We start from the raw sequence: 12,166 nt of genomic DNA, 5'->3' as shown, positions 1-12,166 counted from the left end.
TTTAGGGAGAGCTTTGAAGGAGCACCGCTGCATTCACCCCACACGGATAATTACAAGGCTGGTCCAGCGCAGTTACAACCAATGTATTATAACATCTGTTACCTCTAGTTCGTCAGATCAAACAAAAACCTGGCGCGATTAGACATACCGGTGTATACTATACCAGTATATATACTATATACCAATATATATATGTATATATAGTAAAATTTATTATTTTACACATAATTAGTGAAGTTTGTATTGAAAGAAGTGAGCGAATACACTCGGATAAAACACACAAGAATAGAAAACTCATTGCATGTGTTTATAAAAGGAAAGAAGAGTAGGTAAAAAAGGTGTATAGCAGGTAAACCAAAAGTGAGACAGCAAGCGGAACCAAAGGAAGTAAGAATTGAAATCGATAAACGATGTTAGGTAAAAAGGTACAAACAGAGAGTAATAAGTGTCTGGCCTCAGCATTCCTTTCCTAGTAATCCTAACTAAACTCTAGAGTGAGGTCATCCACAAAAAACTGTCTGAAAAAATACATGCGCTTGCTGAGTTATGATAGAGGCCCTTAAGGCTCAGAGCAAAGGATGACATATAAGTCTACAAGGGCTGAACATGGAATGATGAAAATAAAACAAAGAATTAATATTAGAAGTAAAATAACTAGGCAGTTGTTGAATGGGGAAACTCATCTAAACAAACCTACTGACAGCGGATGACTTGAAGCATGTTGAATATCAGTTTCACTTCAATGAAAGAGTAGTTTCACTTTTAAGAAATAGCAGTTTCTCCAAATTGAATAATAATATCAGTACAAATGAAAGGCGGTTTTATATAATAAACTAGTATAATAAAACACTAGTTTCTTTTAATTGAAATATTTAATAGTTTCGCTTTGTTTCTTATGCAAGTTTCTCTTTTTGAAAGTATGTAATACTTTCACTTCTTTGAAAATAATAGTTTGTGACGTAATTACAAATACATTTTGTTGAGATGGTAATTTAACTTTATTGAAATCTAATAGTTTCGCTTTTTTCTCACATAAATTTCACTCTATCAAAATATGTACGTAGTAGTTTCACTTCATTGAAATATGCAGTAGTTTAGTTTCACTTCATTGAAATATGCAGCAGTTTCACTTCATTGAAATATGCAGCAGTTTCACTTCATTGAAATATGCTGTAGTTTCACTTCATTGAAATATGCAGCAGTTTCACTTCATTGAAATATGCTGTAGTTTCACTTCATTGAAATATGCTGTAGTTTCACTTCATTGAAATATTGAAGTTTGAAATTTCGTTTAAATTGAAGTTTTGTTTAAAAAGAAATATTAGATTTAACTTAAAGAACTGAGTTTTGTTTTAACAAAATAATGGTCTTAATTTAATAGCAGCTTAAATCTGATAACATGCTAATTTTAATTTAATGAAATAAAGGCTCATCTTTAAGAAATCTTTTTTGATTAACCATAAAATATATGATTTTGCTATAGAGGGTCCAATGGTATGGTAGACTGTCTAAATTAATTGACAAGTATTCATATTTTCAATTAGTGGTTATTTCCGAAGGGCTTATTATTCGACTCATCTAGAATTCAATAAATAAATATTACATCACAAAGAGCAAAATAATAATAATATAATTAGTTATAAAATAAGGACCAGGAATGTCAAGCAATGACCAATAAGGGTCAACTAAGGGTCAAGGGTAAACATCTAAATAGCGTCTTCTGTCAACGCCGTAAGACTGTTCCTCAGTTTACTGACACACCACTGAACCTGCTGCTGTACGACTAAATCGCTGTCACCCTCCAGCCTGGTGAGACAACTCTCCAGGCTGTCCCGGTACTCGGCCGGTTCGGAGAGAAAACAAGACGTAAGACAGTTGAGCAATGTAACTTTAGTCGCCTGCGAAGGGCGGGACGTCGGAGCCAAGAGATGGTCAGCTATCGCTATCAAGTGTTTAACATTTTCACTATGATTTGAGCCAATCTCAGACGCTAAGTTTAGAAAGATAATTACCTCCTGAGATGTGAGAGTTCTCCACTTCGGTAGAAGAGCTCTAAAGAGCGGCTCACATTGCAAACCGTCGGATGTGATGAGCGGTAACTGACGCAGCAGGGCAGCCTGAATCTCTGGCTGGGTGTAACACAGCAATTCATTGAGCAGACGAGACGCAGTGTCGGAAAACTCTTTTCTAAGGGAAATCGCAAAGAACACAGCCCTATCACAAATGGAAGCAGTTTTTTGGTGAGATTGTAGAACAGCCTTGACATTGTCTGCTACAATGTTAAGATTGTCTTCTCTAACAAATAGCCTTAGGATATCCAGCTTGAGCATGGCTAAGTAAGGGGGGTCTCTGGGCTTGTTCAGTAGCAAGTGGTAGTTATCTAGTAAGATCTCATAGTCTATAGAAGAACTGGATTCACTAGCTTGTCCCTGAGAGGGATGAGACTTCAGGCACTCTTCCAGCCAGAGGAGCATACAATAAACCTCATCGCCGTCAGCGGACCGTAAAAACTTGAGGCAGCATTTGAGAATAGTTGAGTGCAAGTCAGTAGCCAAAGATTTCTCAGCTGTAAAAAGACAAAATATATCATAACTACTTATAAATGAGAAGACAACTACTGTTATTACTCATACTGATCAGTGTAGAAAGGTAGATGAAGACTGCATATTATAAACACTGCAAATGAAACATGTTTACAGGTAGATATATCAATAAGGAAAGTACATATGATATATTCAATGGAGAGTGAGCATGTTACTATAACACGAGTAAATATCTGACAAAGGAATGATAAACAGAAATATGATACATAAATCAGTCAGTTATGCTAAAATAATAAGATGAGTCGTAATGATATTAAAAATGTAAGCTAGAAATACCATCATTTATAAATATAAGTTCTATTTTATGATTCACCAATTCATACATAAACATTATAAATTATTTTTAAAATCTTGTAATCTCTGTTTGTGGACTGCTTAACGAACGCGGAAGGTACATATAAGAATTGGCAATTACAGTAGAAGGACAGAACCTTGCTGGCTGTAGAGTAGGAATACATCCATAACAGCAGTAGCTATATCTATGTGCTCACTAGAGAGAAGAGGGTCAAGCACATTCAGGATGTCCAACATCTCCTGCTGAGCCGGGCTATGTGACTTGAGTGCCGCCAACACCTGCTCAAATGAATTCCTTACAATATAGAAAAAGGTAGGACAATTCTCGCTGCTCAATTACAGTAAAATCTTTGACATGCTGACTAGCTAATGTTTCTTATGTTTAGTTTAATAGCTGTTGCTGTTAGGCCAACACCTGCAAGTACATCAGTAGTACAAAGAAAGTGGAAGTTGCACACACCCGTCAAGAGCAGACAACACTTGATACATATCTACAACTGGATAGAATGCAGTGTATAGTGAATTCCTTAAAGGTTGACTTGCAACAAAACTTCACATTACAGTTATTTGATATCAAAAGGTTCACCATGTTTTACTCTGTTGTGTTTTAGGTGCAAAATATATGGAAATGTGATTAATAAATAAAGAGATTCTAATCTACGGCGTTTTTGTTATTGCTGCGATTAACTGTTCGTTTTTAAGCTTTTAAGAGCTTGTAATCACATATCCAGATTTTTTGCACCTACAACACAACAGAGTAAGACATGGTGAACCTTCTGATACCAAATAACTGTATTGTGAATTTTGTTGCAAGTCAACCTTCAAGTCCTACATATACTTGTATCCATAAACTTGGAGTTATCTTCTATATGCAGATTTTGTGATATCTGACTGGCACTGTAATGAATGAAATCTCTCTGAATGTCCAGCAAATCAAACGAATACTCATTTAGCATACACAAAATAGTTCCTTTTTAACGCAGTGTTGATACTTCGATGTATGTGAAAAATAGTTTTCGCATACACGATGGAGTCTGTGCTACTACGTATTTTGCGGCTAATGTTTTGAGACTAATTTGACTAGCCTCAAAACATTAGCTTAACGTTAGCGCTAGAAGTGTCTTTTCAAACTGGCCTTTGTGAAAAGTTTTACTGTGCTACAAAATTGTTTAAACGCTATTATCGACAAGCTCAACTGTGCAGAAGACAGGTTGAGGTCACAAGACAATGTGGAAGGTATTGAACAGCCAAAAGAATATGAAATGGTTCCAAACAGAAGCGATGATCAGAACGCAGCTGGTTGGAGCAAATGATGCTAAGATTTTTGTTTTGAAAATGCTAATACAAATGTATTTGTTTTAAAATGTTAATTTTTGTTTGTGTATAAATTATAATCATGGTTTGTTTATGTCACTTGTTCTTGAATATATATTTGTAGCATTTGATAGACTATTATTGTTATAAAACTTATAAATTTGCAGATTTATAGCATATTATTCGATAACATGATTGCGGTAAACTGAACTCAGTGGACCATGGATCAACGCTCGTAACTACTTGTGTTCTATTGCGCATAAAAAGCCAGGTCTGACTGCAAACTGTAGCAAACATATCGATGAGTACAATGAGCTTTTATGCAACGTTGTTAAATATAATTATAAAATGAAAATATGTCTTCAATTTAAAATGAAATAAAAATCTTAAAGGCTGAAACAAATTGTAACACAGGCTATAGGATCATCGCAGGTTAATTGCAAGCTATAGATATCAACTGGTAGAGACACGTATCAGCTTCCTCATGCTGATTTATTTAAAAGATCTATGCCAAGTCGGAGTTAGCAAATTTCTTGCATCCAAAATTATTAATGTCGCCTCTCGAAGGAGAGTGCAAAATATAAGCAACATCCGATTCACCCGTAAAAGGATTAAACTTATCTTCTCACCATCCTGACAAGGTGTTTGAAAAATACAATGCCACCCTTTATTTGAACGTCACCTCTAATAAAGTGCCACTGTAAGGGTTGAAAAATAAAGTGTGTTCAAATAAAAGTTTTACGGTATCTACTGTCAACAGGCCCTATCTGACTGAGCTATTGCGTACCCTGGCATCACCAAGCAAGGCAAAGACTACCAGAGTTGTTTAGTCCAATGGCATAGCAGTTTTATTTAATGATTTTAAAACTGCCTTTCCAAAAAACATTCTAAAATATGGCATGACCTCTAGTAGACCTTTAGATGAACAGTTGCTTTTATTAGAAGAAACAGTAGAAAGGCTGCAATTCAGTTTACCTGAAGGAGACCATCAGGTGTGTAGTCACCGATCCTGGCCAAACAGTGAGAGACATCGAGTGAACCAGCCAACGCGAGAGAGAGGCTGGAGACTATAGGGTCAGGGTCAGCCACCAGACTCTGTAATGACAAGCAAATGTGATATATCATCCAATCAGCTTCGCTGATTAATAAAGCCAATCAGTACTAACACTTTCGGATTGACAAATTTTGGTAATATCGTCGATGTGTCTGTGTTTTATTTCATCAATTGGTAAATGCATAAGAATTAAGGAAAAAGAATAAATATATACTTTATTGATTAAATGAAAAGAAAATGAAAGTTTAATTTTTACATAAATAAGGTATGATGAGGCCCGCATGAGCAGTAGTACTTCAGCTAGTCAAGGTGCTAGGCCCACAGAAGTCGGCACAACTCGGCAATCAAAACAACACATTCACATTTCAATAAAATTAGAAAAGTAGGCTGGTCTTGGTTGATTTAGGTTTAAAAAGTGGCTTTAGACATTTTTTTAAAGCTACGGTGTTGAAATTTTATGTAAGTTTACTGGGAGACTGTTCCATTGTGATGGAATCACAATATTAAATTTTTTAGTGACCAGAAAGAGTATAGAATATTGGTAATGGTAAATTGGTTTTCAAAATTTTAGTATTATAGTAATAATCTTATTTACTGTATAATTTTTTGAATAAAATTTTGAATGCGCTATCAAGAGAATTTTATACTGATAAAGTTTATCAACAGGCAACACAGAAAGCTGAACAAACAGGGACCGAGATGAAGTTAGTGGTGGTTTATTACAAATTATGCGCATTAGACATTTTTGTGATATAAGTATTTTTCTTAAATAATGAAATGCAGTATTTTTCCATGGCAGTGACTAATTTTAGAGTTAATAAATGAAATGTATATTAGCTTCATGAAACTCCTCGGTAAAAATTTGGAACGTTTACTTATCAAGGTCGACATAGATCTTATCTGCTTATTTAACTTATCAATATCATATTGATAAGTTATATCAAGGTGTGGTCAGCAGGCAAATTTACATGTAAGTGATTCAAACTCGCAGGCTATCTACTAGATGTGCCAGTATACGCCCAGCATCGATTCAATTATGGCAGCTGTCAGACATTTAGACATCTTTATTTAGTAGACATAAATCTTTAGTCTTTATATACACACGACTATCTTCAGCAGTCAGAAACGCTAACAAGTACTCTACAAGTACTCTACAAGTACTCTACAAGCACCTATCTACTGAGTGATAATATTTTCTCTTGTATATCACTTGGGCCTTATCTTCCTTACTTACTCACTCAACACGTGTGAATTTTTAATACAGAACTACAGAAGTGAACTTTTACGCAAATGACGAAAGAACTAAGGCTAAGGTGATGTTAGAGATGACTTCGAGTTTCCCCATAGAATAATCGATCTTGTGACCGTGTAACACTTGAACTGAATTAAACAGAGTCTTAAATAACACCATGTAAAACCTTGACATACAAAATTAATTCATTTGGAGAATTGCTTCGTATGCCAAAAACCATCTTATGTTGGAGCAAATAATTTGTTAAGAATACGCTTCATTTCATTTAATTCATTCTACAATCTAAAACGATTCAACAAATCTTCCAAGCAATTAGATAGAACGGTATATTGTGATACTGCGTAGCAATAAAACTAAAGGTTATGTAAACAATTACACTAATCAAGTGAAAATAGTCATTAAAAAGGTTCATAGAACAACCTTGCTATTGGATTCATAGAGCTACCTTATTGTTGAAAGGTGCATAGAACTACCCCACTGTAGAAGGTTTAATACAGTTATCTTACTGTAAAAAGTCCATGAAGCAGAGAGCGGAAAGGTTCATAGAGCTAACTCACTGTAGAAAGGTTCATAGAGTTAACTCACTGTAGAAAGGTTCATACAGCTAACTCACTGTAGAAAGGTTCATACAGCTAACTCACTGTAGAAAGGTTCATAGAGCTAGCTCACTGTAGAAGGATTCATAGAGTTACTTTACTGTAGAAAGATTCATAGAGCTACCTTGCTATTGGATTCATAGAGCTACCTTATTGTTGAAAGGTGCATAGAACTACCCCACTGTAGAAAGTTTTATAGAGTTATCTCACTGTAAAAAGTCCATGAAGCATAGAGCGGAAAGATTCATAGAGTTAACTCACTGTAGAAAGATTCATAGAGTTAACTCACTGTAGAAAGGTTCATACAGCTAACTCACTGTAGAAAGGTTCATACAGCTAACTCACTGTAGAAAGGTTCATAGAGCTAGCTCACTGTAGAAGGATTCATAGAGTTACTTTACTGTAGAAAAATTCATAGAGCTACCTTACGGTGGAAATTTCCAAAGAGCTACCTTACTGTAGAAAAAGGAAACTGAAGTGTTGATGTAGCAATGGGTACATAGGTTTGTAAGTAGAGGAGGTGGTAGAGGTACAGCTTGTAACTTGATCGAACTATAGTGAAGTCTAACATAGATTAGTCTATATATTTTCACTATTCTTATTTATTAAATCTTTTTCTTTTTTGGTTTGCGATTGTCACCAGTCTCTCCGCTTTCACTTACAAAACTTTGAACATTTCAAACTATTGAACACCGTAGAGTCAATTCTTTCCCCCAATGTTACAATGCACATTTAAAAACCCATTTATTGAGGTTAATTTCTCTACCGTAAGTCCTCAAGCTCAAGCCGCGCGGCTTGTGCTCACAGAAAGATGACCCACGAAGGAAAAAATAACCCTCCAACGAGCCGTCTGTGGTATCTAGCTGCGCTTACTAACAAGCCGCATATGCCCACAGACCGTGGCTAATGACTGAGGTTTTGTTGTCCTTGACCCGTTCGGGAGTGAGAGTGTTGAGAGGGGTTTCGCTATACCCCGTCCTCTTGAATAAAAAAAATGTTTTGCAGTCAGTTTGGTCCATAGTTTCAGCTTCGATATCAGCAGGTATTAAAATGCTCCCAACTATTTGTCTCTCACTGGTGTGTCACGAATTCATCTCGACTCAGAGCAATAAATTCTTCTTTAGTCTAAAGTATTCCATAAACTTGACCTTGAAAATAAACGAGTAGGTCCCCAAAACCCCCGTACATAAAAGCGTATCATGAATGCGATTCTATGGTTATAACGCGGAAACTGAGCGGTGACTCAATTTATCGAGAAGCCGCCTTGAGTCCCACATAAGTTTCAAAAGAATGGCCTTAAGCCGCGGTCTATGACCTTGAACCAGAAGCCTCGTCCAACGACAAGCCGCGCGGCTTGAGCATGAGGACTTACGGTATATGTAAAAGTTTGAATGTGCAAGTTTGTTGAAACAATGATGGCTGAGACGAGTTATGAAAGTAGACAACTCCTGAGAGTAGAACAATGGAGACCAGTGAAAACATAACATAACCTCGCACACCTCTGATCGTAAACTGTATGGTATAAGATATATAAGTCTTATGATCTAAGAAAAGTGTTTTCTGTTTCTCAGAAGCACCTTTCACTAACTCAGCTTCACTAGTGTCAACTAATATAAAATAAAAATGTATCAAAAAGGGAAGACAACTCCTGTTACATATTAGTACCTTGCTGTGTTGGCCATCGTCTGCTGAAAGTGCAAAGGAGTGATGAGCTACCACAGCGTGTCTCCTTACAAAGGCACTTGTATCACTCAGACCATCTGAAGTGAATAGCAGGGTTCAAAGTGAATAACAGGGGTCAAAGTAAATAACAGAGGTCAAAGTGAATAACAGAGGTCAAAATGAGTCATAAAGGTCCAAATGAGTCAGAGATCAAAATAAGTAACAGAGGTCAAAATAAATGACAGAGGTCCGAGTGAATAACAGATTAAACAAAGGCAAATCGAGACACATATACCCACAGTCATAGACTGTTGAGGCAGCATGTTGTCTTGCTGAGTTGTCAATGTTGCTGAGTTTTAAACCTTAGAACTATCGCTTGAAAAGTTTTTACATAATTCAGAACTACATTTCAATTCCTCACACTAGTGATAGACATGATCATTATATTGTAAGTTCACACTTTATACCTGGTCACTTTTGGAGACGCATGATTGGTCTGTTATTACACCAATAATATGTAAGTATGTAAGTTATCTCCCACTGTAACTGCACGGGCCTCACAAGAACAACAGTAATACTAATGATGTACAAGCACTGGATTTACTTTCACTTTTTGCTATTCTACTCCGCAAACAACCAGTAGAATAAAGCTGTGTATATATATATACACAGCTTATATATACACACAATATATACACAGCTTATATATACACACAATATATACACAGCTTATATATATAAATATATATATAAATATAAATATATATATATACATGTATATATATACATGTATATATATACATGTATATATATACATGTATATATATACATGTATATATATACATGTATATATATACATGTATATATATGTACATGTATATATATATATATACATGTATATATATACACATATATATACATATATATATACAATTATATGTATATGTACAATTATATAGAGAAAATACTGGTTACAAGTTTCTCTATATTAGAAAACCAGATCGAGAGTTCTATGAGATGTTGCATCTCTAGAGCTAGTAAACAATCATTACTAGCCACTGATAGTAATAAACCAGATGGTCTCGCAATATATTTGAAGTATTTTGAATATATCTGTCTGAGGTGTATATTTGAATATACACCACAGACAGACGTAAATCACCTCAGACAGATGTAGAACACCTCAGACATATGTAGAATACCTCAGACAGACGTAGAACACCTCAGACATATGTAGAACACCTCAGACAGACGCAGAACACCTCAGACAGACGTAGAACACCTCAGACATATGTAGAACACTTCATACAGATGTAGAACACCTCAGACAGACGTAGAACACCTCAGACAGATGTAGAACACCTCAGACAGATGTAGAACACTTCATACAGATGTAGAACACTTCAGACAGATGTAGAACACTTCAGACATATGTAGAACACCTCAGACATATGTAGAACATCTCAGACAGATGTAGAACACCTCAGACAGATGTAGAACACCTCAGACATATGTAGAACACCTCAGATAGACGTAGAACACCTCAGACAGACGTAGAACACCTCAGACAGATGTAGAACACCTCAGACAGATGTAGAACACCTCAGACAGATGTAGAACACCTCAGACAGATGTAGAACACCTCAGACAGATGTAGAACACCTCAGACAGATGTAGAACACCTCAGACAGATGTAGAACACCTCAGACAGATGTAGAACACCTCAGACAGATGTAGAACACAACAACCTGTTCTTACTAACCTTAATATTTCTGACAAGTTAAAAAAGGATAATGGCAGTAACCTGTGATTATTTTTTGCTGTATCCCCGCCGAGGTCTTTCTGTGAGTAAAAGCGAGTGTGTTGAGAACCAAGGCTCGTACTAAAGGAGATGGATGGCAGCTGTCCTGCAGGAGTGTGTTTATAGCCAGTAGCGCCTCTCCAGGTACCTGTGAGTCACGAACAATGTATCAACTCATGTATAGAAACACAGCTATGTTTGCTGAACACAAAAAAATACATATTTCCCTCGACTGTGTGCAAAAAGGAAACCTGCTTGTATGTAGGGAAGAAAACTGATAAATATCTGTGTGGGCCTGAGACCACCCACACAACATGTCATGAAGTGTCACTTCCTGCTTCATCAAATAGTATACTTACTTTGTAGGAGTGTCTAGCATAAGCCGAGTAGGCGATCCTCTTCACACCGATGTCCTGGTGAGCCATCAGTGTGATGACTCGAGGAAGCAGGTGCTTGAAGTTGGAACTAGCTTGCATCTCACCACACAACTAAAAACAAGTATGAGATATCAGGTACACACATGACCAAAAGTGACCAAAAAGAGAAGTGACAATCAGACTTGAGACACCATAATGTAAACTTTCCTAGCGAACAGAGCAGTGTGTGATCTTTCCTAGCGAACAGAGCAGTGTGTGATCTATGCGCATTTTGTACCAACTTGGTTCAACTTGGTATATAATAATAATCTTAATAGACATAATATACATAGATCATTATAGACAACCAAAGTAACTTGACCACAGCTTTCTTTGCGTGCACTTAGAAATGGACTAAAGATTGTGGTCCAGGAATATATTTAGTATTGGGGACGAGGCACTTCTGTCTCCACTCTGATATATAATTTTATGAGGTCATTGTCACGACTCACTGCAACTCACACAGGCCAGCTGTAAGCAATTGATTTAATACTGATGAAAAAATGGAGTTAACAGAACAAAGATGGAATAGGCCACAATATTACCATGATAACAGTACAGATAGGGCAGAACACCAACGTTCACAACAATGACACCAGTCAGAGAGGGCCAGAGAAGCTAGCTAGCAAACACATGATAATTGTAGGAGAAATGTTAGAACATAATAATTGTATAATTTTAGGAAGTTAAACCAGTCAAAACTACCTTGCGAGCATTGTTCCTCTCCGCTATTCTCTCCTGCAATCCTCCACCATCCATCTCCCAACCAGCAATGCTTGCTTCGTCTCTATAAAATAGACTGAAAACTGAGCTTATCATCATTGATGTTGGTCAAGGGTACACACTAATCCCCCTTACTTTGCGGAGGTTACACTCCAGACAACACGGAAAATAAGAATTTCAGCGAAATAGAAACTCGATATTTTCAAAGTATGATTCATAATTTTAACACTTCAGAACACTGTTCTTTAAACCTTCACACGTACTTACTTGTACTTACATGTACTTGTACTTACATGTATGTATAAGTACAAGTACATCTCCTTCGAGATACGACATACTTGTATAGTACATCTTACATGGACATGTACTTACATGTACATGTACTTACATGTACGGGTAAGTACAAGTACATCTCCTTCGAGATACGATACTTGTAGTGTAAATTTTAAAG

At 36.3% G+C, this 12,166-nt stretch overlaps 1 protein-coding gene across 1 annotated transcript; it reads right to left on the bottom strand.

Moving 5' to 3' along the window:
* Positions 1 to 280: 280 nt before the first annotated feature.
* Positions 281 to 11,774, bottom strand: LOC137404047 (AP-4 complex subunit beta-1-like). The gene is made up of 7 exons (XM_068090203.1): positions 11,698 to 11,774; positions 10,936 to 11,064; positions 10,580 to 10,724; positions 8,779 to 8,873; positions 5,187 to 5,306; positions 3,035 to 3,176; positions 281 to 2,566 (listed from the first exon to the last, which is right to left on the bottom strand). Exons 1-7 carry the CDS (start codon positions 11,749 to 11,751, stop codon positions 1,707 to 1,709), a joined length of 1,545 nt encoding a protein of 514 aa, XP_067946304.1. The 5' UTR covers positions 11,752 to 11,774; the 3' UTR covers positions 281 to 1,706.
* Positions 11,775 to 12,166: the final 392 nt, after the last annotated feature.

This window comes from Watersipora subatra, chromosome 9 (genome assembly GCF_963576615.1).
Source record: "Watersipora subatra chromosome 9, tzWatSuba1.1, whole genome shotgun sequence".
In the NCBI taxonomy this organism is placed as follows: Eukaryota; Metazoa; Bryozoa; class Gymnolaemata; order Cheilostomatida; family Watersiporidae; genus Watersipora; species Watersipora subatra.
This window is presented reverse-complemented; position numbering and strand designations above follow the sequence as displayed.

Excerpts from the sequence above, each read along its gene's own strand:
- LOC137404047 (XM_068090203.1), bottom strand. The coding sequence starts at position 11,751 with ATGGATGGTGGAGGATTGCAGGAGAGAATAGCGGAGAGGAACAATGCT. Across the intron at positions 5,307-8,778 it reads ACGATGGCCAACACAGCAAG|AGTCTGGTGGCTGACCCTGA; the intron begins GTACTAATATGT and ends TTGTCATTACAG. Across the intron at positions 2,567-3,034 it reads CCTACTCTACAGCCAGCAAG|CTGAGAAATCTTTGGCTACT; the intron begins GTTCTGTCCTTC and ends GTCTTTTTACAG.